Source organism: Indicator indicator, chromosome 7 (genome assembly GCF_027791375.1).
Source record: "Indicator indicator isolate 239-I01 chromosome 7, UM_Iind_1.1, whole genome shotgun sequence".
Taxonomy (NCBI): Eukaryota; Metazoa; Chordata; class Aves; order Piciformes; family Indicatoridae; genus Indicator; species Indicator indicator.
Window position 1 is genome coordinate 28,061,751 of NC_072016.1, and position 26,525 is coordinate 28,088,275.

A 26,525-nucleotide genomic window follows, 5' to 3' on the forward strand; every position below is an offset into this window, starting at 1 on the left:
GGCTATTGTGAATATATAATACATTTCAAATCACAGTTAAAAGCATAAACTGGCATATAACAGCCAAATCCTACTCCTTACAAGAGATCTGTGTGAAAAGCACACAGCAATTACCAGTGCACTGAAGTAAAGAAATGCTCATTCACGCTGCAGATTGCCAGGGCATCCAGTGAGTTACGAAAGCCAGCTTGTGCTGAGCACTCTACTTTCTCAAGGAAAATGTTTAGTAAAATTGTGTCTTGAGTTCTCTCTGCTGCTCTTCAAGTGATGAGTTTTGCCTTTCTGGGCTCCCCTTTTTTTGGAAGAAAAGCAAGTCTTAACTTAAAATCCTTGTGTGATCAAGGCAGTTGCAGTTTCAGACAAGCTGGCAGGTCAAATTAAAGCTCATGTGAATACAAGGCTGACTCTCCTTGCTTGAATTCACATGGCTTAACTTGAAGCAGAGAACACATTTTTAGTTTTGATTAAGACATGGCACAAGTTGTTGCCAGGCAAATAGGAACGAGGTAAATAAGTGTGAGCATGTGGTTCATAATAGCAAAATGGAAGTGTTCATCTCTCTCTTTTTGTTTAGCGACATGTGAAAGCACAAATTTTGAAAGGCCATTCCGCTCACTTCTGTAATATATAGTTAATATTAAAATCGGTAGAAGATTAAGAGCAATGCTTTGCCCTCAGTTATACTGTGTTAGATGAAGAACATTGGAGCAATTAGACCAGTGACCCAGAGCAGTGTAACTTGGATTGGAATCTGGCCCCAAGCAACTTGTCAAGGGTCACCCAGTCAGTTCCTTCATCAATGAGATTTGTTTTGTTTAGTTGTTAGTCTTGTAGACACAGGCAGTTCTGCAGTCGGAGGCAGCTGTACTTCTTTGTTCATCAGAAGAGAAAAGCCTCATGCCATAAGAAGCTCTAGATTTTTTCCTGTTCCAAAATCTGCCCCATTAGTAATCAACAGGGTAGAAGTCTGCTAAAAAATGTCACTCTCTGTTTTCCAGCAAAGCAGCACTGAGATAGCAGTCTTCCAAAAACACAGTCTGGAGTATGGTCAGTATTTCATAAGGATGCCTAGACACCTGACAATGCGGCCTTCTCCTGCTGAATGGATAAAGTATATGTGATAAATTGATCTGGTTTATGGTAATATCTGATGTAGTTACTTGCTTTTGAAATCTTTAATTCTGTATAACTCAAGGCATACATTATACACAAGTTCTTATAAGTGGCTGTAAAGTTAGTTTTAATTTTTAAATGACATTTAAACTAAGCTAGAAGATGGCTTAGAGCCTTTTACATTCTTATTGCCTTCTTTCCCTTTCAGCAGTTGAGAAATACTCATTTTAATTAAAATTTGGTTTTAAAATGCATCTTGTAGTCATCACATGCTGAGAAGAGCCACTTACCACCCATATACTGTAAGGCTGCTGTGTTGAACAAAATGGAAGCATTACTTTAATTAGTAGTAAATACTGTGCTGGCTTAGTGCTTGGAGTCTACTATAATGTCCTGTTTGATTTTAAGAAGGTAGAATTGCAGAAGCCTGCTCTGATAGTCAGAAGCATGAAAACTAATGGTGTGCCAGTAGGAGCTATAGTGCAGGTATAGCCACATTGCAATTCTCATTCCATAGAAGGTTGCAGAGAAGCTTATGTTTAGCTTTAACATGGCAAGCTGCAGTGAAAAAACCACTGTGACTTTAATATAAGCAGTCTAAGAAAACTTTAGTAGGAACAGTATATCATAGAATCAGAATGGTTTGAGTTGGAAGGGACCTTAAAGGTCATCTAATTCCACACCCCTGGCCATGGCCAGGGACATGTCCCACTAGTCCAGGTTGCTCAAAGCCTCATCCATCCTGGCCTTAAACACTTCCAGGATGAGGTGTTCACAACTTTCCTGGGCAACCTGTTCCAGTGTCTCACCACCATCAGAGTAAAGAACTTCTTCCTAATGTCTAATGTAAATCTACCCTATTCTTGTTTAAAACCATTGCCTCTTGTCATCTCACCACAAGCTCTCATAAAAAAATTCTTCTCCAGCTTTCCTGTTCAGTTACTCAAAGGCTGCTATAAGGTCTCCCCAAAGCCTTCTCTTCTCCAGGCTGAAGAACCTTGATTTTTCTCAGCCTGTCTTTGTAGGAGAGGTGCTCCAGACCTCTGATCAGCTTCATGGCCTTCCTCTTGGACCTGCTCCAGCCCAGGATATGGTTTGCCTTCTGGGCTGCAAGTGCACATTACTTTCTCATGTCCAGCTTCTCATGCACCAGTACCCACAAGTCCTTTTCGCAGGGCTGCTCTCAATCTCATCATCTTCCAGTTTGTATTGGGAGTGAGTATTGCTGCTACCCACATGCAGGACCTTGCACTTTGCCTTATTGAGCCTTATGATGTTCATCTGAGCCCACTTCTTCAGCCTGTCTAGACCCCTGAGTTTGGCATTGCGTTCCTCAGCCGTATCAACTGCACCATTCCGCTTGGTATCATCAGCAAACTCGCTGAGATTGCCCTCACTCTCACTGTCAATATCACTGATGAAGGTATTGAACAGCACTGGTCCCAGTACAGACCCCTTAAGGAGACCACTTGTCCCCTGTCTCCATCTGGACATTGAGCCAATGACCACTAATTTCTGGATATGATCATCCAACCAATTCCTTATGCACCTAATGCTCCACCCATCAAATCCATATCTCTCCAGTTTAGAGAAAAGGATGTTGAGGGGGACTGTGTCAAAGTCCAGATAGATGACATCTGTTCATCTTCGCTTGTCCACTCCATCACAGAAAGCCACTAGGTTGGTGAGGCAGGACTTGCCCTTAGTGAAGCCATACTGGCTGTCTCGAATAACCACCCTGTCCTCCATGTGCTTTAGCATAGTTGCTAGGGTCTGTTCCATGATTTTCCCAGTGACAGAGGTGAAGCTGACAGGTTGGTTATTTCCAGGGTCCTCTTTCTATTCTTTTTAAAAATGGGCACAATATTTGCCCATTCTTCTTCCAGAGAATATCCGTATAAATCTTTTTGCTTATATGAGTCATTCAGCAGACAGGATGATGAGCAAGATGGTGATGTTTGGTGAGATTATTTGCTTATCTGGCCAGTTCAGTTTACTTGGTTTTTATACTCATGTGTTGTATAAAGAGATCCCTCCACTTCTGCTCAGCCATCTACCACAATTTGCTCAGGCCATAGAGCATGGTAGAATCTGCATATCGTAGATAAGGGGAAAAGGATGCATGATGACATGCCATTTAATCTTCTGGACTAGGCAGATTTTTTGGACTTGGTTTTCCTGGTCCTGTTGAAAAAATGTGTACCTACATAATTATTCACAGCCTTCTAGTTGCATAGCTTTATCTACTAGTGAAATTCCTTCTTTTCACATTTCCCCATATATTTTTAATACAGTGAAAATTAAATTTTCTGTGCATATTTGCACAGCATTTTACTGGGTTAACATTCCTCAACTTATGTGTAATAAAAAGGAGAAAAGTAAAGAGGAAAAATGAGGGAACAGTGGCCCAGCCTTGCAGGACACCAAGTACTTTATGCAAACATAAATACATCAAATGTTTATAAAAATTCTCTTCTAAAAATATCCATAAGAACTAAAGAAAGCTCCCAAAGAGTGCAATTGTATCTACAGAGACTTGCATATAACTCTATTTTAATATTCATTCTATCAGAAAATCTAGGGTTTGGACTGCTATCAGCATTCTGAAAATGTGATTTAGTTTTGAATGAGTAAAATATAAATACTAGATACTTCCAAGATATCAGGATACACAATAAGAATTTAATCCTAGTGAAAGGATAAGGTCAACTTTGCCATATAGCCATCGATCAGGTTTTTGTTCAAGCATTGCCTGTTGCCTTGGGTTTGAGAAACTCACGTGTTGCCTCCACAATTCACTCTCAGCCATAGATATGAATTGTCAGATATTTGCAGTCAAGTTTCAGAAGCTTTCATGTAACTCAGCTTAAATCCCCTTGATTTCAGTAAGCTTCTTCTAAATCATTCAGGTACTTCTGAAAATGTCACAAATGTTAATTAAATTTTTGCTTCAGGTAAGGGTGGGTCACAAATCAAAGGATGAATTGGCATTGAATTTGAACAATTGATCACAACAGAGGACAACTTGCAATGATATATCTGAATGTTCTTCATGGTAATAAAAAAGAAATCTATTTTGAGAAAATATTTAATTATGCAATTGCTTGTATTACTTATTTTTAATTAAAATTAATTAAATTACAGTTATTAAATAATTTAGCTGTAATTGTAGTTAGCAAGATATAAATTCATTCGCATTCAAGCTTAAATGGTCCTGAGATGTCAAAACTACAACACTGATGCTTTCAGAAAAAATATTGTGGGGATAAGTGAAAAACTCTGAAGTACTTGACACAGAAATTCAAACACCTATTCCTGAAAAATTTATCCCTTTTTAAAGTATCAGTCCAGAGGATATTCCTGCCTCAGTGAGATGTAGATTTCTTTACTGTGAGAATTCAGAAATGGGCAGTGGTGTAATGCTTATTCTTTTTCTCCCACACATTCTTTTCTTTTGTTTCTCTTTGGAAGCATATTTCAAATTGATGAGGTTGATGTTGGCATCATGAGAATTGACAAATGTTTTTTAAGAAATAATTACAAAGGGTCACTTCAGCTAGCTCTTAATTTCTGTGACCTCTCTCTAGTCTCTGAAAAGAATTAGACTCCTCCAGGGCAAAGTTAAATGTGAGAGTGAACTGTGGGTACTCAGATTATCCAATTTAGGAAACTGCCTTTCTTCACTGAGTGGAAAGTCAGCCTGAGGAGACTCACTGCCCATGGCTTTGTTGGTATTTTCTTCTCTCTTAGCATAGTAAGAGTATTAGTGGTTTCCACAGTAGTACATGATATCAGTATTGCACAGGAATGTTGTTGCAAGTCCTATGTATAAAATTTTTGGGAGAGTAGCCTTTGCTCTGGATTAAAGGGTGCATCTTTTGTATGAAATGAATTCCAGGTGTAATTCCACACTGTGGTGGGTTTGAAAATTTCCCCCGAATATTAACTTTGCCAGACTACCTCAGTTTGGAAGCAAATGGAGCTGTATTTATGAGCCAAATTACAATCTACAGTGGAATGCAATGAATATGTACAAATGTACAGTATTTACAATATTTACAGGTATTTATGATTATCAAACAACACAAGGCCCCCCGGGCCAAAAGACCAGGGAAAAAGCTGTAACAGCTTCCCTCTCTGGGCCTCCCCCTGACCCCCTGTACAAAGGGAAGAGAGAGAAGCAGAGAAAGTTAATACCAGACAAAATAATGCAGCCAAGGTCAGCAAAAGCCTGTAAGTATCTCCCCAGCAAAGAAGGAAGAGAAGAGAGAAAGATTGTTTTGGGAACCAAATCTTATGGGAAATGTCCCTCTAATGGAATTGTTTAGAATAATCGTTATTTTCCTTTTTATACCCAATAGTAATTTATTTACATTTTTACTACTTTCTGCTCGAAATCTGTGAAACATTTAAACTATCACACACAGACACCTGTGGTCTTATTGCAGGAGTCAGTGTTGTTCCTGCTTTTTCATAGAATCATGACTTTCTCAGTCTGTCTTCCTAGGAGAGGTACTCCAGCCCTGTGATCTGTGGTACTCTATCTACTGACATTCTTAAGAATCAAAGAAATGTTTGGGGTTTATTGTCTAAAGATATGCACCAGCAACTCCACTGTTGAGAACATTGTATCTAAGCCAAAATTTATATTCTACAGAAACGCTATAATAGGACTGTTTAACTTCTGCTTACTGATTTTAATGCCCTCCTCTGTACAGACACACTCACAGGATCACAAGATGTTAGGAGTGGAAGGGGATGTCTGGACATCATCGAGTCTAACACCCCTGCCAGAACAGGACCATAGAATCTAGCACAGGTCACACAGGAACACATCCAGATGGGTCTTGAAAGTCTCCAGAGAAGGAGACTCCACAACCTCTCTGGGGAGCCTATTCCAGTGAAGCCTCACATTGAAGAAGTTCTTCCTCATGTTGAGGTGGAACCTCCTGTGCTGTAGTTTATATCCATTGCCCCTTGTCCTATCACAGGGTGCAACTGAGAAGAGCCTGTCCCCTCCCTCTTGACACCTAGCCCTCAGATATTTATAAACATTTATTAAATCCACTCTCAGTCTTCTCTTCATGAGACTAAAAAGCCCCAGGTCCCTCAGTCTCTCATCATGGGACATGTGTTCACACCTTAATCATCCTGGTAGCCCTCTGTCTCTCAAGTAGATCCCTGCCCTGAACTAGGCAGCCCAAAACTGGATGCAATATTCCAGGTGAGGTCTCACCAGGGCAGAGTAGAGGGGGAGAAGAACCTCCCTCCATCTGCTGGACACATTCCTCTTAATGCACCCCAGGATACCATTGGTCCTCTTGGCCACAAGGGCACATTGCTGTCCCATGGATAACTTGTTATCCACCAGGACTCCCAGGTCTCTCTCCATGGGACTGCTCTCTAGCAGATTGCCTCCTAACCTGTACTGGTGCAGTTTATTATTCCTTCCCAGATGCAGGACTCTGCACTTATCATTGTTGAACCTCATTAGGTTCCTCTTTGTCCAGCTCTCCAGCCTGTTGAACTTAATGTTTCATTCATGGACCACCGAGAAAATTCTTGAGCTATAAACCAAAGCCCTGCAGTTCTAATAGCATAATCACATTCCAAGATATTCCAGTATAACTACTTGGCTACTATGAGCTGTCAGATTTTCCACACTTGCATTGTGTATTCCCATTGGTGTTAGTAGAAAACATACTAATAATGTTAGAGAAGACTAAGCCCCAGAAGTCCTGTCTGCAGAAGATCTCAAACTATATGTGATAGTAAAGTGCTTTTTCTGAGGGCAAATGAGCATCTCAGCTGAGTTAGTATTCAGGCAAACAGCAAAACTTCAAGACTGTGCTGAATACTTTCATTATGTGCTGTCCTTCAGTTGCTGTACTGCACCTCCTGGCAGGCAGCAACTGAGTCTCTGAGCCATCTTCTTGCAATTGAGAGGCTGCTTGCAGAGCAAGATTTCAGTCCTGTAGTTGACAGCAGGCAGTGAGAAACGAGGCTTGGGAGAGAGCAGGACGCTACTCAGTGGGAGCTAAGAGCCTGCACATTTGTTGCTGTCAGTGGCAGGATTGAGATACTGGGTTGCTCCTGATTTGAGTCATGGGACCCCTTGTTGAGGATATTTGTTCTCCATGTGAGACAGAAAAAGAATTGAATCCTTAGTAAGAGGCTGACAGAAATTCTTCAATACAGAAACAAGACGATCTGGAGATTGGTCGATGCTTTATTAGGCGCAGGTTTGGGGTACCTTTTCTGTTTGAGAAGACAGCTGCACTGAAGGCACAACTCATAAGATCTAGTTGTGTTCACTTTGTTTTGCAATATGGAGTATTCCTGCTGAAGTCAGTCATGAAGAATAGTAGGAGACAGATAAATTAAGTCTTGAGTTTGAAAGCAAGTAGCAAGAGAATCTGAATAGAAATGAACATTTCAAAAGGACTCAATACAGATATGCATATTATAGTTCTAAATAAGTAAGGTTTTCTTTTCAAAAATGTTACAGTTTTGGACAGAGCACATATTACCTTACTAGAAAATGCACAGTAGTATAATATATGGGGAGGAAATTATTTAGAGGGGTTTATCCCTCTAACAGGATTTATAGAGCCAGACATTCTCTCTTTAGCTTATGTAGGAATTTGGTTTACAAGGATATTTATTTAGAAAGTGTTCTTAAATCTGAGTTGGGAGTTAGTTTGCCAGGATTCTGCCAGATTTAAGAGTCTGAGACCACTGATTCTTTTGCATGTGAAAAGAAGCATAAATAAAGCATAAATGTTACTTACGTAATTATGGATAGCAACTTGAACTCTGAAATAAATAGCTGTCCTGGAGAACTGCCACTAGTGTGGATTTTATAAATCTTGTATTTGCATTTCCTGTATGTGATTTCCTTGTTCCTCTTAACAAGTTGTTGCAGTGAACACTGAAATTCTTGGTATTCAGCTTAATTATTTTTGGTAGAGATGAATTGCCCTAGTCCTGTAAGCAAGTTTTATAGCAGTAGAACAGGGGCCCATTAATTCCAGAGCAGAGAAGGAAAATAGAATATTGTGGTTTTACTTAGTTAAATTCAAAGTATAAAGCTAATATGCAATTTCCTGGCACTTTCCTGTCATGTTTATGGTTATACAAAAAGAAGAATTCTCCCTACTATTGAATTTTAGGCAATAAAATGCTTCCACAGTAAGCTGGAGAATTCAGTCTGAATTATAGCACTCAAATATTGCCAGTGTGTATCAGTTTTCTAGAATTACAAACAATATTTTACCTTTATTGAGCAGATATATAACAAATTGGCTGAATTATTAAGACAAGGAAAGGTAGAAGTTTTTTCTCTTTCAGAAAGTGTAAAGATATCTGTGTTCATTTTATGGAAGTTACTGTCTCTAAATGAGTTGTTTTCACTTTTAGCATCAGCCTTTAGTAAGAGGATTTTTTATGTCCTAGGCACCTAGGTGCTATTCTGATTCTCTCTCATCAAACGTTTCTACTTCAAAAGGTTGTATTTAATGTCTCTCATTGTACTGAAAATGTTAATTGGAGGGAAATACTTTTTGTTTTCCCAGTGGATATATTTTAAGATTCGAAAAAGGTCCCTTCCAACCCAAACCATTCTATGATTTCGTTCTGATATGATTTCTGTTACAAGAATTTTCTTGTCTTTGATGTGTGTGTTAGATGTGTTACTGCTATCTGTGCATAATATAAACTTGACTTTTCAGGGTCTCAAAAGTGTCTTTACCTTATAGTTATTTCTCTATGCCTCTCACTCTCATCTACATATCTTTTGATTTTCAGATATCTTCCCAGAATGTATTAAGGATCCAGAAATAGCTTTTAATTTTGTGCTATGTGGCTACAGACACACTTTCCTTATTTTCTGGCTTACAGACCTTATTCACATTTCCCTTATCAAACTCCTAGGGTTTCATGGCATTGACACTTCACAGAAGTAACTGCAGGGGTTAATGCCTTGTGTGTCTTTCTAAAGACAGTACAGGGCAGTAGTTGGAGCACTACCTTCTGCATGGCAGCAGCCCATATAAACCCCAAACTATGTAAACCAGTTAAGTGAAATTACATCGGTGTAGCAGAATACAGTGGTGACACAGAAGCGCCATGACCACAGTTCCACTGGATTTCCTCTCAGTTACTGGTTGTGAGGTATCACCAGGGCTTCCTTCTGCTTTTGGCATTCAGTCAGTTCAGTAGCTTCTGAGTGTCTTATCTGCCATAAAAATTGCAGCACCTCAGAGGCTGTTTTGAATTGCTTTGGCACAGACAAACAGAGTTTGGATGGAAGTAACAATTATCACTGAATCTAGACTTTCATTTTTGTACCAACTTTTCAGTTCTGGGCTACAGGACAGTATTAATGCCAGAGGTTCTTCAGAATCTTGGCATGTTATGTAGGCTTAGTTTTCTATATTGTCTGTATAGTCCTCCTAAAATATGTGTTTTCTATCACCTAGTTTTCCATCATTTTCCTTTTTTTCCTTACACGAAGCCAATTTTCATATAAATATCCAAAGATCTATTTTTCTTTAAGTGTCTTGCACTGTTTTCTTCTTTGTTGCTGCTAGACAAATTCAGAGAAGAGCCAGTCTTCAGACAGAATTTGAGAAGGACCTATTATTTACTTTGCTGTTTGTCTACCCAATTTTAATTGAGCATTAAATCAATAAATTCTAGAATGATTTGGGTTGGAAGGGGCCTCCAAAGTTCATCTAGTCCAAGATCTCTGCAGTGAGCAGGGACATCTTCCACTAGATCAGGTTGCTCAGAGCCTTGTCAAGCCTGACCTTGAATATCTCCAAGGACAGAACCTCAGCTACCTCCCTGGGCAACCTGTTCCAGTGTTCCACCAACTTCATGGGAAAGAACTTGCTCCTAACATCCAACCTAAATCTACTCTTCTCTAATTTCAAACCATTGACCCTTGTCCTATCACTACAGGCCTTTGTAAACAGTCCCTCTGCAGCCTTCTTGTAGGCCCCCTTCAGGTACTGGAAGGCTGCTTTAGGCCTCCTCAGAGCCTTTTCTTCTCCAGGCTGAATGACCCCAGCTTCATCAGCCTGTCCTTGTAGCAGAGGTATTCCACCTCCATGATCATTTTTGTGGCCCTCTTCTGGACCGGCCCCATCAGGTCCATGTCCTTCCTGTATTGAGGGCTCCAGAGCTGGACACAATATTCCAGGTGAGGTCTCAGGAGAGCAGAGCAAAGTGACAGAATCATCTCTCTCAACCTGCTGGCCTTGCTTCTTTTGGTGCAACCTAGGATGCTGTTGGACTTCTGGGCTTCAAGCACACACTGTTGGCTCATGTCCAGCTTCCTATCCACCAGAACTCCCAAGTCCTTTTCTGCAGGGCTGCTTTCTATGACCTCACCCCCAGTCTCTATTGATAATGAGGATTGTTCTGATCCAGGTGCGTGACTCTGCACTTGGTCTTGTTGAACCTCATGAGGTTCACCTGGGCCCACCTCTCCAGCTTCTCCAGGTCCTTCTGGATGCCATCCCATCTTTCTAGCATATTGACAGCACCACTCATCTTGGTGACTTGAGTGCCTTGACTTTAAGAAGGAGTGACATTTCTGTATTTTCAATTAAAATATTGGTAATTATTAGATGCCATGACTTTTAACAGTATGTTTATTTGAGATCTCTAAATACATGCATATGTTAAAAAAATAAACTGAGGTTTTGAACAGATGTTTATTGCAAATCATTGTGAAAGTTTCAAGAAGCTGCTGTCCTTGAGTACTTCTTTCAGCTAAATGTGTTAGCTAGACTAGTGAGCTCTTAGGGTGTTTCAGTTTAGCTTACAGCTGGACAAGACAGGGTTGTAATTGGAAATAGCCATCCCTTAACATGCGTTCCACTGTTTGTGCTGTGTTGTGGTTTAAATCTAGACAGTATTAAATGCAAAGCAATTCATCCTCAGATGTAGAAGCTTCTTAATAGTGACCATTCTAGATGCAAGGACAAGCATGGGATTTACAAAGTGCAAACTGACAGCCTCGATTGCCTAAAAGTTTTGGGAATGTGTTTTCAAAAATCCATGGCAATGGTGTTGGCATTTAGGAGAGGCATAATAATGATTTTTGAATGCCTGCTCCAAAAGCATCAGAAGTCCATGTTTCCCACAACGTGACTAGTGACACTGAAGATTTATTCCTGAGTATAAAGAAATTTAGAACCAGGACTAGATGATTTGTCTTTGTCTGTGCAACTGGAGCTTTTCTAGTATAATGCTAAAAAGAGGCAAATCTCTTCATTTTGAGGGAGGGTCATAATGGGTTTGAAATTTAAGTATAAGTTATACTTCACTAAGCTGATGTAGTTTACATCTGGAGGGACAGAGGGACAGGAAGCCCAGTCAACAATGGTTTTAAAATAATACATGGAAAAGCCATTTTTTTTTTCTCCTTTCTGTTGGTTATTCTCCTGTTATGTTTGAGCTCCGTCATATAAAATAACTTTAGACCACTTCAGGAATGTGTAACTTTCCATGACTACTTGGGCAGCTCGGAATGTGGTTTATTGATAGTTCAGACATCCACCCACCCCTTCTTAATTCCAAATTCTATTTAGATATTTACATTTCTACCATGTATAAAATGCGTAAGTATAATTTTTCCAGAAATTGGACGAATATCTGGATTGGTTCAGGGGAAATAGCAATCAGAAAAGCCTTCTTATGTTACCCTGATAGTCATTCCACCTAGTATCCAAGTCTAAATTGAAGATAAATAGTAATAACTTACAGGTATATTTTGTCATACATGATTACTGAAGGGATAATTTCATGTCTCCAAGATTTCACCTGGTCCTACCTTCTTTTAATTTCTGAAGATGTAATGGACGTCATTGCAGTTGAATGAATCTTTCACAAGTTTCTTCACACTCATTAAGGCTGTAATATTTGTAGTTTTTTCCCTGTTGATGGATGGCTCTTGTGTCATTGTATTCAGTCATTTGCAATTCTGCTTTCTGTAAATTTGTTTCTTGACTGATGGATAACTTTTTATGCATACTTAGTGCAGCAAAGTAAATAGTTCATGCTGTGAGAAGTGGTAGATAGTGTTATGGACAGAGTTAGGAGAAAGAGGGTGTGATTTGATGGCTGAATACAAACCATGTAAGTTCTGAATACTTTGGAGTTCTGCTGCAGCCTGTCTGCTACACAACCTTTGAACACAAACCTGTCTTTTCAATGTTGCCAAATGATGAATTACATTCAAACTATTGGAAATGCAGATGTATGTACAGGGATTTTAGACCATCATTACATGCATATCATACGGCTTCAGGCATTTTTCCTATTGTTAATGCTTAATGTCAGAATTATAGAATCATAGAATGGGTTAGAATGGAAGGGACTTTGGAGACCATCTACTCCAATCCCCCTGCCATGGGCAGGAACACCTCTCAACTAGAACTGGCTTCTCAAGGCCTCATCCAACCTGGCCTTGAACGCCTCCAGGGAGGAGGCATCCACAGTCTCTCTGGGCAGTGTATTCGAGTCCTTCCACCCTCATACAAAGGAACTTCTTCCTAAGACCCTCAGCTTCAAACCATTCCCCCTTGTCCTATTGCTAGACACTGCCCTCCATCCTTCCTGTAGGATCCCATCAAATTTTAGAAGGCAGCTCTAAGGTCTATGTGGAGTCTTCTCTTCTCTAGGCTGAACAACCCCAGCTCCCTCAGCCTATCCTCATAGCAGAGGTGCTTCAGCCCTTGGATCCTTTGTGGCCCTCCTCTGGACTCCCTTCAACAGCTCTGTCATTCTTATGATGGGGACACCAGAAGTGGATGTAGTATTTGAGGTGGGGGTCTCATATTTCCATAAGCAAGGCCATGGGAACCCAGAAATTTAGTATTTTATTAGTATTTTCATGGAACTCCCTTCTGTGAGCTGTAAGTATGCTTAAAAGGTGGATTATAGATTAGCCCCTTTGTAATTTCTTTTGTGAATAACATTAACAGTTTGTCTGTGCAACGAATGGTCAGTAGGCATCTATTCCTGTGTGGTGCTGCTGTGACATTCTGCATTTTTAGAACTAGGGGGGAAAAACAGTGATCAAGTATTCTAAAATTATAATAGTTCACCGATTGTGAATGCTCTGTAACTACCAATCAGGGGTTGAGTGAAAGCTCTTCTTCACTATCCTTCCACTGCTGCAGGTGTAAAGGTCCAGCTTTTCTGAGTGATGAAGCAAACTTGAAAAAAATCCTTTTCCAAATATTTTCAGTGTGGGTTTATCAATTTCCAAGTCTTAACATTGGTCTCTAGTAGTGATGGATAAAAGCTGTGAACACTCAATGGGAATTTTCTGCCTTTTTTTTTTTTCATTCAGAGATAATTTGTGTAAGTGTAAGGTATAATGAGGATACTAAATTATGCGTCTATGTGTATATAAATTAAATTAGTTTGTTACCCATTTGCCAGAATTTTGGCTCTGCTGCAGAAATCAATATCATAACTACTTTAAAACTGCTTAGACAATTTACCTTGAAATTTAACTCTGGATATGGCTGAGTGAGATAAGCTTGTGAATAGGAGCATAAAACATTAATCTTGCAGTTCTCCAGCTGATCTCAGTAAAGCTGGCGTGTTGTGTTAATTCTTTGGTTTTGAAGAAATTTAAAACCTTATGCTTCCAGTGTGACCTATGCACACATGAGTGGCCTTTGACTTCTTATTATGTGGGTTAAGAATCACTGGGTCCTTTGGCTTGTTCTAAGTGTGACCTGCTCTTCTGTTAAAACAGAGGTGTTTCTGTAGCACACAGGGGTGACGTGCCTTAGTTTTGTGGCATGGGAGACCAGGTTTGTTCAAATACTAGCTCCTCTCTCAGTGTCTGCCCAAAAGAGACCTGAAAGCAGTGTTTCTGTTTGGATCTGCAGTGTCTTCCAGTGTTGGAGCAACATGAACATGCAGTATAAACTAGCCATTTAAATTGGATGCTGCTCTATCTGAATTTGATATGAAGGAGTTCAGACCAATATTTCCTATGCTACTTTAGTTTTCAGTATTTGTCTGGTTTGTGATGTTTCACCAAAGATCAATTTAGCCTCAGTGAAGTGGCAAAGGGACTAACATGAAAACAGCCAGTTCTAAGGCCTTCTCCATCCCTAATGGTAGTAGCTTCCTTTCAGCTGGAATTTTGCAAGCATATGCTGCTCTTTCTGCTTTTCCTGATGTTAATCTATTCTTTAAATTGATCCTGGTAAAAGAAGAAGTGTCTTCAACTTAATTCAAAATATTCACCAAAGCACAAGAAGAAAATAGGCAAGGTACCAATGTCTCAATGCTAGGATGTTTAGCTCCTAGGATCAGTTAAATTTAAGAAAGCAAGAGCATGTTTTTCATGCTCTGTCCTTTTGTCCCTTGCTCCCATGCAAAAGTCCCCATCTACCAATACCCACTGAGTCATGCGTTTTATTAATAATAAGTCATTAGCATGTTGCTATTGCTGCCTGTCAGATCAATGGATTTTGACATACAGGATTACACAAATATGTATCAAAATATAACTATGCATTACAAATATCAAAGATACTTCATATTCTAAATAGAAGAGAAACTTGCTGGGGATGATTGTGAGGTATTTTACTTATTTCACATTCTGTTTGTATTTCAAAATCTGTACATTTTTTTCCCATTTTTGAAGAGTTTTAGGATTTCAGAAAAGTGTTTTGGATTTTGTTCCATCACAAAAAAAGGATAGATTACCACTTAGAAATGCAAGTGCTTTATTTTTCTCAGACTTATATTCATATATTGTTAAAAATTACCTGGAAAATTTCTGCTAGACATTTGCTTAGACTATTTGCTCACTTTTTAAGCAAAGACATTAAAAGGATCAGGAGTGCAGATATCTAAAGATGTATGCTGGACATTAATCCCGAAAAGTGTACAGAAAACAAGACCCACTTACAGAGGCACTTCTGCTCTTTGATTGTCATTAGTGCGCCTCAAAATCTTTTTCAGCTCTCTTCATGTTTGTCAGTGCTCATTGCTGTTTTGTATGTCTCCAGAACCTTAAAATACCTTGGCTCTTTGTAACATGGCTAAGGCCCATAGCTATGGCCTCACTTTTGAGGTAGAGAAGTTGAACGTTGATGAGTTGTAGTTATATGTATGGTTTAGGTTTCCTGACTGCATGTCTGTTCAGGTCTTTATTCAGATACTTGGTGTGCTGGTATCTGAGTCCATCCAGCTCTTCAGGAGGTTTGAGAACCTCAGCAGCATCATTCCATCTTCTGTTTAAACACAGAGCTTACAAAAGAAAGCTGTGCCATTTCCTCCCTGCTGACTTTCTGAAAACTCATGTTGGGAAAGGCACTTATCATGTCTCTTGCAGGAACAGAAAGCTTTCCATAATGACTGGCATTTCTGAGTCCATTGCTGCCAGTATACCTGTTGTAAATGTCATCTTGGATGGCACAAACAGGGCAGGATTTTGAGCAAGACCATGTACCATCTGAGTTTGATCTTACTTAAAAAGAAAAAAAAAGGCATTAGGATGTCTGAAAAATGCACCACCTGTCGGATATAAATGCATAAAATGAAACAAAACCAGAAAACTGTTATTATTTGTTCTTGAAATCATCAGTAAAATTACTTTGTTCAGAGTACTAGCTGGAAATCTATGGATTTTTCAGGCTCTGTCAGAGGAGAATGTTGAATATTCAGGCCAATCTTATTATTACTGCATTGAAGTGCTGATACAATGTATGGCAGTGTATGTTGAGAAGCTGAAATGTCCCTAACATTTTCCAAGTAAAATTTTTATTATTATTACTGACTAGACTGACCTGTGTCCAATTTTTGTATCAGTTATGATGGAAGTATATATATTATCTTTTTCTGTAATTAGATGTGACTAAAAGTAATTCTGATGATGTGGCGATAGACTTCCTACCTTCAACATATGGACAGCTTTCTTTTTCTTACACAAACATTAGCCTAATTTTCCCCGTTTCATTCTATTCTTATCTATGCTTTTTTTTTTTTTAATGCCCTGTTTCTTTACCCTTTCTCTTCCATAATCTCTGGAGGGTTTTGTGTTTTTCTTGTTTGTTTGTTCGTTTTCCTTTTTACCCACTCATTTTTCTCACCTTTCTACTTTTTTGAAATTGTTCACTTTTTGTTTCTGTCTTATGCAGTACAAGGTCAACTAATGTTTCAGAGTTTTAATGGTTATGGAATGCTTTTCCATAAGGTTGCCTTGAGAACTAAGGGAAGACCTAATTTTAGAACCTGTGATGCTGCTTTGGGGTCAGTGGTCATTTGTTCGTCTACCATATGGATGTAGAGAATTTAGAAGAAACTTCTTCAGAAAACTGCAGTGTCTCTACTGGGCAAATAAAATAGTCTTTTGTCCTCTAGGCTGAACACCCCCAGCTCACTCAGCCTATCCTCATAGCAGAGGTATTCCAAATACTTCAGGTGTTTCCATATGCTCCAAATAGCTTCAGATGTTTCTTAAACTGCAGCTGCACCCAGTTGTTATACTAGCCAGCCTATGCACCCTGCTTACATGTGAATGCTTTGACACATGAGGAATTTCATCCCTTTCCAGTATTTCCCATCACTAACACAGAAACTTGCATAATTGTTGCTCATAGTTGCTTCTGAGTACCCCCTGTGAGACTTTGTGAAAGGCTGGTCAGAGATGTGATTGTATTGGAGCACAGAAAGAGATCTCAGATAGGTCTTTATCTGAAAAAATCATGCTTGTTTTTTTATGCAGGGAATAAATCACAAGATAGTGGGATTGCAGAGATGGAGGAACTTCCAGTTCCACACAACATCAAAATAAGTAACATCACATGTGATTCCTTCAAGATTTGTTGGGACATGGATGCTAAATCCAAGGACCGCATTACTCATTACTTCATCGATCTCAACAAGAAAGAAAACAAGAATTCCAACAAATTTAAGCACAAGGTAATTTTCCTGAAAAGTCAAGGGGGAAATATTTGATTTTAAATAGATGAATCTCGGTGTTTTAGCATGCTTTCAAAGCCAGACCATGGGAAAACAGGTTTTGGATATCCAGCAAAGGTGAGTTTTGATTAATCTGACTGACTTTTTTGTCACTTGCAACACCTTCTCCTTCTCTATGTGCATGTACACACAAATACATCTTTTCATAACTGAACGTTGCCTTTTCTGTTCCATTTTAAAACAGTTTTCTAACCTGCACAATGTATTGCAAGACAGACATTTTTATTCCTGACTAGTTCTTAATCATTATTTAAACAGTTTATGTATTCTGTGCCTGTCCGTGTTCAGTGGTAGACTCATAAGAGCAACACATGTCATTTCAACAGAAGAGTGATAAATTCTAATGCACTTCCAGGAAGGCTTCCAGCAATTTTAGTTTGCAGCATTCAGCACTGTGACCTGAATATTCATCTGGCCTCTTTCCTCAAGCCACTGATGCAGAGACATACTGAGTGCATTGCAGAATCTGTGCTTAAATCCAACAAAATTTGCTTTGACCTCAGAACAGCTGAAATATGAGATGTCAAGAGAAACATGGAATGAGATAAAAGATTAAACAACAAAATCACTTGCAAGGTTAAGAAAAATGTTGGCAATATCTCTAAAAGATAATGTTTGCTAAGGCACAAAGAACCATCCAGACAAATATGAAAGCTCTAATTCTATCAACACCTGAGTTACTATTGGTTTATAAGCCGGTGGGATAGCCAGGAAATATTTCCATCTATTTCTCTGAGCCTTTTTATTGTGAAAGTATTTTTTGTGTTAATAGCAAGTGTATAATTTTCATGTGTCCTTGTTTGACCTTTTTTTTTTTTTTTCTGCCTTCTTAGTACAGTTGGAAGTAACATATGCATGAAGTGTAATGAAAACTCAATTTCTACTGCTTGAAATTCAGAATGTTACATGTTTGCCCAAGATGTTGCAGTTGCTAGGAACCAGCATGTGAAGCACTACTGAATTTAGTATTATTATAGCCATTGTTCTGGACACGAAGTTCAATAAGGACAAGTGCAAGAAGTCCTGCATGTGTGAAGGATTAACATCAGACACGAGTACTGCCTAGGGGTTGTCCTGCTGAAAGCAGCTCTGTGGAGAAAGACCTTGGAGTCGTAGTGGACAGCAAGTTATCCACAGGACAGCAATGTGCCCCTGTGGCCAAGAGGGCCAACGGCATCCTGGGGCGCATTAAGAAAAGCGTGTCCAGCAGGTCTAGGGAGCTTCTCCTCCCACTCTACTCTGCCCTAATGAGACCACTGGAATACTGTGTCCAGTTTTGGGCTCTCCAATTCAAGAGAGACAGGGCTCTGTTGTGGAGTGTCCAACAAATAGCTATAAGTATGATGGAGGGACTTAAACATCTCTCCTATGAAAAAAGACTGAGAGGCCTGGGGCTGTTTAGTCTGGAGAAGGCTGAAAGGAGGGGATCTTATCAATGTCTATAAGTATCTGAGGGGTGGCTGTCAAGGTGAAGGTGCCAGTCTCTTTTGGGGGGCACCCAGTGATAGGACAAGGAACAATGAGTACAAGCTAGACCACAGGAGGTTCCGCCTCAACATGAGACATTTTTTTACGGTGAGAGTGATGGAGAGGCTGCCCAGAGAGGTTGCAGAGTCTCCGTCTCTGGAAACTTTCAAAACCTGTCTGGATGCAATCCTGTGCAACCTGCCCTAGGTGATCCTGCTTTGGCAGGGCATTGGACTCTGGAGGGAAATCTGGAGGTCCCCTCCAGCCTTTAAGATTCTGTGATTCCATGATTGACTATGACTCATTTTTAATCATAATAACAAATAAACTAGGGTATGTTTCTTTTTTTTTTCTTATTGTTATTATTTCTGGGCTGACAGCTTTTGAATTCCTGTTTTATACTGCAGGAATAAATATACCTTCTAATGTAAATGCTTATTGGGATGGACTCTTCTTAATTTATTTCATTTTATTAACCTACCTGTCCCCTGGTTTTGGCTGAGGCAGTTAATTTCATTCCTAGTAGCTGGTAGAGTGCTGTACTTTGGATTTAGTGTGAGCACAATGTTGATCACACGCTGCGGGTTTAGTTGTGGCTAAGTAGTGCTTATCCTCAGTTAAGGATGGTTCAGGTTCCCATGCTCTGCCACTAAGCAGGTGCACAAGAGGCTGGGAGGGGGCACAGCCAGGAAAGTTGACCACAGCTAGCCAAAGGGATTTTCCATAGCACAGATTGTCATGCTCAGTGTATAAAGTGGGGCAGGGAGGGGCTGGCTGCAGGGGTGGATCCTTGTGTGGGCATTGCTCAGTGAGTGGTGAGCAATGGCTGTGTGCATCACTTGTCCTTTGCTTGGGTTTTATTTCTCTTTTTTTTGTTCCCTCCCCCCCCCCACCCCACCCCCCCAAATTTATTTATTTATTTATTTATTTATCTCACTAAGAGACTAACATTAAAATGGAGAGGAAAAAGAAAGTATTTGTAGTATAATAAAGATAATCTATTAGATTTAGTTTGTTTTTCTCAGAAAATCCTTGGCTTTTAACTGTGATGAAGTATCAAATGAGAGAGGTAATTGATTTTGTAAGAACAGGAGACTAAAGTCTACCAATTAAAATGATGGATAATTTGGATATCTTGTCAGAATTAACTTAAAATTTCTTGGTAACAATTGTCTCATAGGTAAAGCTTATTTTAGCTTTTGCTTCGGTTTGGTTTTGTTTTCCCCTGCCAGAATGATGGGAACCCAGACAGCAGACAGAGAAGGCAAGAGAACTGCACAGACACATATAACACTGATCTGTGGCAAAGCACATAGGTGTTTACTTTCTTGTATCTTTAGTGCAAAGTAATTTTTAACACACTTTCTAGAATCAGCTTTTGTTGAGAAATTAAAAATTACTCCAAATCAAAATCTGCCCTAACCTTAGTATGGTTAGAGACAAGCATGCTTCCTCCCTCTAACATTAGTTAGGTGAGTTTCACAGCTGGAGCTCAGTGACAGACCTGCTGGGCAGGGAGCTGCAGCACCAGGGACTGAATTTTCTCAGGATCTGGAGAGAACTGAATCAGCCCCAACTCATCCATTGCCTTCATAACAAAGCTGTTGTATAAAGGTGAAGGATATCACTGTTATAACAAAGAGCACTGGGTTACTCTCATGAGTCATCCATCTGTGGAAGATGAGCATCTTTCAGGACAAAATATCATCCTTAGCTTGCAGGTAGGGTAAATCACTGCCTGCAAGGACCTCTCTCTCTTTACAGATGATGAACCCAGATGACCAGCTTGAACTATTTTTTTGACTTGTAGAGAGTTAGTGTTAAGTCTCAGTTTGCTCATTTGGCTGTGAGCCAGTGACTTGTTATATAGACTTACCTGTCTGATAGATGCTGTATCTCAGGAAAAGGGGACTGTTTGTTTTCTTGTGCAGACAGAAATGAGTCACCCTTTCAGTACTTTTTCTGTTGGCAAAGTATGTTCAGCATATTTAGAGTGCATAGAGTTTTATTATTTATGACAGTTGTTATCATATCTGTGAAGGAGGAGGTCTGTATTGTATGTAAAGATTGGAATTCTAGTAAGATTTTCTTTTTCTTAATGCAATTTGTATACCTTCCTTCTTTTTTAAAAGATGTGGAATTATGATAATTCCCATGCAACAGGAAATGAGGCTCAGATTAGGCTTAGCAAAACTAGGACTAGAACCTGGGTGTGCTGAGTTCCCACGTGTCCTACAAGCATACCTGGCAAAGGGAAGGATAAGATGAAATGGAAGAAAGATGAAAATTGAAAGCTTCTTTGGCAGCAAAAAGGGACTGCAAAGCAGGATCCCTTCCCAAGAATGAATGAGGTAGCATGACTTGTATACCTTGCTGCTTTATTTATTCAGTGCTTCAGGTTGTTTCTGTAAACTATTGCCATCTAGGTACCTTTAGATTTGTCTAGGGGTACCAGTGGTGGAGCAGCCATCTGCCACTCCAGAATCCTGGCTGTCCTTAAGCTGGCATAAAACCTCCTTTGCACTTCTTTGGGGGCTCAGCCAGGAACAAAAGCTGAGCAGAAAAGAGATGAAAAGAAGAAATGGACAATCCCCAGAGAAATTTGAACAGGAATGCTTTTTCACGGGGTCAGCATAGTGACCTTAAAGGGGGGAGGGGGGGGGGGGGGGAAACATATAGTGTTTGCTTAGGAAAAGAGTAACAGCTTAGAGTTACAAAAAATACCATATCTCGTCCCTCCTCCCCAGCTGTGAAAGAGAGGTACTCTGCCCCTCTCCTGATACGTTGCTAGAAGGCAAGGCTTTGATTCATGGGGATGAGGATGCGTTTAGTGTTACATGAAAACTGACAAAATTAATGGGGACAAAGCCCAGTCCTGGGTTGTGGGTATGGAAACTTGATGCAGGTAGAGACAGTTTTCACCAAAGCCAGAGAAAATATGACAGGAAGGGTAGTAATTGTAACTGTGGCAGCTGCTGTCTGCATTAGCAGTAGCAAATTCAGTCCCAGGGGATGCCTTTGCAAAGTAGTTCCAGGGTGGTAGCTTTAGATGTCATTTGAAGTTTCTTTTATTTTTTCATGTAATTTATTATTATTCATGTTATTTATTTCAAAGTACAAAACTGAATCTTTACAGAGAAAGTTTTCTCCAATTGTTACTTAATTTAAATGAGAATTAGCACAAGGAAATCATGTCAACAAAATCTTACCTTATCAGTCAATCACACAAGCTGTTAGTTTTTAGTTTCTTAATACAGAAACTGAGGATTTTTTTTCTGATAGAAAAACAATAAAGGAAAGATATTTTTCCATAATAGAAGACATACACACACACAAAATAAATCTCTCAGATCTTGCTTTACAGCTCATGAACAGAAAATCTCTCTTTTCAATTTCTTTTTTTTTTTTTCCTTTAAGGGATTACTGTGCTAGTATTTTTATCTGGATCTTATAGACTAGTATTTATAGGTGGACAGTTATGAATGACATCTAAGTTGTCCACTCTTCCACATAGTAGCCATCTTAGTGTGCAGTGATTACTGATAAATTTTCAAGAGCAAATATACTTTATCACAGCTCCTTGAGCACACCATGCAGATATCAACTCCACTGTGAGTCCCTTCTCCCATTTCTAGCATAAACTGTCCAGTTCTTCAAGTTTTTCCTTCCCCTTGCTGGTCTGTGCTGCAGTCTTCACTACTGTAGAAATTAGGTATTTCATCAACAAGAAGCAGCTATTCTCCTTTGTGTACTATGGTGCAACACACTGGGAGAGCAAAATGCAGTATCTGAAATGGTGGCAGGGTGGGAAGGAAGAGGTGCACTGACAGGCACAAATTATCTAGCTGTGTGTTTGACCAGTTCTGGCCCTTCTATACAAAAGGCTACTTTGATATGTGGAAAACACACAAAGTTACTCTGCAACACGTTTGATTTTTCTCTGTTGAAGTTTGGTTTGGAAGATATGAACAGCAATATAGTGGACTGACTGATGGCAGGAGGAATTTTGTTTGGCTACACTAACTAAAGGAAAACAATGGCAATGAGAGCACAAGAAGCTCTTAAAACATCGTTTTGCTCAGTAGCACATCTTTCTTTCGTTTGGGTACTTAAGCACAAATGGTGCTGGTCTGAGATAAGTATTTGGGTTACGTTTAATAGTTCCAGTCTATAAGCACTTGGAACCCGTAATAAAATCCTACACACAAGTTATCACCGTAACTCTTAGAGAAGACCTTAGACCATTGTCCTCAGCCACCCTATTACCTTTGCTGGACCAATGGACTGTGAGAAACATCTGAGGTTTACATCGATAGTATGGAGTTGAGGATTACATTGCAAAAACGATGAAGGAAGGGGTGGTAGATTGGTTTGATTTCACTGCTGACTTTTGTGGTGTTTTGTCTTTTTGTTTCCATCAGGATGTACCCACTAAACTGGTGGCCAAAGCTGTTCCTTTGCCTATGACAGTCCGCGGGCACTGGTTCCTGAGCCCAAGAACAGAGTATACAGTGGCAGTGCAGACAGCATCAAAGCAAGTCGATGGGGATTATGTTGTTTCTGAGTGGAGTGAAATCATTGAGTTCTGCACAGCAGGTAACATTGCTGAGGAAGCATGGACCACAGGGCATGTGCAAGGAAGCTGTGCTACCTGAGCTGGTTAACCAGCTACCCATGCCAGTAAAGCTGGTATGCTTAGAACAGTCACACCTGCAAACTGGAATTCTAGCTTGAGGCTTTGTGAGCATATCCGGTTTGGCACCCTTGTTCTGAAGTAGCTTAGCAGTGCCAAAGGGCTGCATCTGGCACCACTGCTTGTACCAGGCAGGAGGGGAGACTGGTGAGCCAAAATGTAGTGGAGCCACATGTGTGCCTGCTGCTGGCTACTGGCACCTGTGGAGAAAAGACAGTGTGGCAGTTCTCTTAAGAGACAGCTTGCTTAAGACAATCTGCTGCTCTCTCTTGTCTGCATGCTACAAAGCCTGAGCACTGCCAACAGCCTGTCTCAAGGTTCAGTTTAGCCTGTCATTGATTTGTAAGTCTCTTCCCTTGGATGTTCATGACCTTGTTCCAGTGGTGATTGAGGTGCCACTTAGGTTGGGCCCTAAGCAACCTTTCCTTTTAGTTATGTGAATTGTTATTGGCTCACAACTGGGTGTGTTGTTGCAAACTGTTTATCAAATGACATAAGCCAGACACCAGAGCAGTTCTCAACTCCTCTGCAGTACCAAATGCAAGAAAACCAGCTCTAACCTTGGAAATCCAGAGCTGAAAGTTACTGTAGGCTTGTGGGGTACCTGGGGAGAAAGGAGTGGGGAGGCTCAGATGTGCATGTTCCTGACACTTGACTGTTTCTGCTGTTGGAGACTGGTGCTGGGCTATATAGTTTCTGTACAACTGCTGCATGACGTGAGCTATGTTACCAAGGCTCTCTTCCCAGTTTGAAGTCTGTGCATCTGTGTAGCTTTTGGAGAGTATGGTGGGTTTTTCCTGCCCCCTACTAGCAGATTTCCTTTTCTTTACAGATTATTCAAAAGTTCACCTAACACAGCTATTGGAAAAAGCTGAAGTGATTGCAGGCCGTATGCTCAAACTGTCTGTTTTTTATCGGAATCAGCACAAAGAATACTTTGACTATGTCAGGTAAGAAACTAAGCATATACAAAATTGTGTGGCAAATTAAGGGAGTAATGAAAATAAGTAAATGGAGGCAGCTGTGATAAAGCTAGAGCAGAATGTCTCTGTGCCTTATTGCCAGTTCAGAAGAAGGGAAAAAATAACTCATTTATTTCACCTTGCTTAACTCAGCACTCCCATTAGGCAATAAAGTTTGGATTTTGAAGCAGAAACTGGGTACTCAGAGGTCTGCAGCCTGATCACAGTGCCTGTTAGCATAAAGAAGAGAAATACTTCTACAGCACTAAGAAATCCAGAGCAAGGTGTCTAATAGGCACGGACAACTGCAGACATTTGCCTGCACAGAGGAATGCCATCTCAACTATGTGCTCTACATATACAACCACCCTATTTCTATGCCCAAATGTAGTAACTGGGGCTCTGAAATACAAATGTCGATTTACAGATCGTATGGGGGGGAGAGGGCATGATGCTTAGGCAATTTTACAACACTGTGCTTCAGTTGGAATGAACAAATGGGATGGCTCCTTATTCCTGTTGGAGACCCAGTGTGCCTTCACGCATGCAACTGGAAGCAGCATTGCAATAGAAAAAACAATTTTTCAATGGGTCTGTGAATACAAGGAGTCAAAGCTCATGTACTGACTGAGCAGGAGCAGCCACTGTGCAGAGGTAACCTTCTACCATTCAAGAATACGGATGAGAGGTAAGCAGTGTGACGACATCGCTTTCAGCCCTGTGTCAGAAGGGTGGCAGCACTGCTTTGATCTGCATTGAGATGGGGCTGCTGTGCAACATCATTTTATGTGGCTGTCACACTAGTACCTGACGCACTAGTGTCTAGAATGAGAAGTAAGTTTGTTAAAGCTGGTGAGAGAAAAAAATACTCAAGGGAATCCAACTCTAAAGAACAGCATCTACCATCCTTGGAGACATTTCCACTTTGTAGTGGACCTATTTGGTTCCAGGGAGGGTCTTGTACGTTCCAGAGCATGGGGTTTGCTCTGTCCTTTCCATGTTTTGAAAGAATTATTCTGTTGTACACAGTGACAAAGCTGCAAAAATCCATGGAAGCAGAGAATGAATTGCAGTTGTTGAGGCTCTTTGAGGACCTCATATGTCTGCTGCCATCCCTGAAGGAAAATGCCTGTGGTGGTGCGGATTCTAACATAACTTTGTGTTCATTTATGCAGTCATAGTGCACCTGCCCTTTTCTCCACAGAGCTTTGAAAATTGACTCTGAAGTGCATTTATAGCTGTGGTTTTGGCCTTGTTCTGCTAAAGGTGACTCTAATTACACTTTTCCCCTCCCTCCCATTACGTCTCTTGGTTTGATAAAAATACAGATGAGTTTGTTTTCCCTTATGTTAGCTAAAATGACAAAACACTGTGTTTTGTCAGGTCATTATGAAGCTCTGGCTGCCTTTTCTGATCAGAAACGTACTGTTATGGTCACAAGAGCTAGTCCTTCCACAGGGCACCCTTCTCCGTGGTATGTACAGCCCTAACCACAGGCTTCCTGCAGGAACAATTCCATGTCATACCATACCTGCCAATGGCCTCTCTGGGGTCATAACTAGTAACCAAGATTGGAAAAGCTTATTGCTGTAGTAGTGCTGGCAACCAAGCAGCTGTCCTGGTGCTAAAGCAGCAGCCCTTGAATGTAGGGTTTGACATGTCAGCCTGTAAGGTAGTGTTCCTGTCACTCTGCTGCTTTACCTTGGCTGGGAGCGCCAGAAAGCAGCACAGATCCCCTGGAAGCCTGACCTATAATTAGTCTAATTGGCCACTGGATGTCAGTGTCTTGCCACAGAAGTGGAACTGCAAGAAGCCTGGCTTTTCAGGTTGCAGAATGGTGGTATTTTTTCAAGCTGACTTTTTTCCTCCCTCGTAATTGCTTCAGTCATAAAATACCACTTGTACACCATACTACATACCCCACCCCTCAGTGAATGTCTTGTGAAATAGGGCTTGAGACAATAGCTATGCAGTATTGGAAGGGCCCAGAAGACTTTTGCAATTTATCTTAGAGTCAAATTAAGATGAGAAATAATGAAAAAGTCACAGTTGGAGACATTACTGAGTTGATTTAGAGCTGGTTTGTATGTACACACTGAATTTGTTTGCTTTGACTGCTACCTCCCACTTTAACCAAGTACAACCTTCTCCCACACAGCACCATTTAATCTGGAGCTGGTACAAGTTACAAGCAGAGAGTGAGCAGTCAGTCTTGGCTAGTTTCCCTTTTCTTTTCCTCGGGATTTAAAAAAAAAAAAAAAAAA

General features: G+C 40.2%; 1 protein-coding gene across 1 annotated transcript in view; it reads left to right on the top strand.

Moving 5' to 3' along the window:
• The window catches only part of PHYHIPL (phytanoyl-CoA 2-hydroxylase interacting protein like), a 38,094-nt gene that overhangs the window by 9,955 nt on the left and 1,614 nt on the right, over window positions 1-26,525 (top strand). The window contains exons 2-4 of the mRNA XM_054382504.1: window positions 16,883-17,079; window positions 23,028-23,202; window positions 24,132-24,249. Coding sequence (XP_054238479.1) covers window positions 16,883-17,079; window positions 23,028-23,202; window positions 24,132-24,249 — 490 coding nt within the window. The remainder of the gene's footprint in view (window positions 1-16,882; window positions 17,080-23,027; window positions 23,203-24,131; window positions 24,250-26,525) is intronic.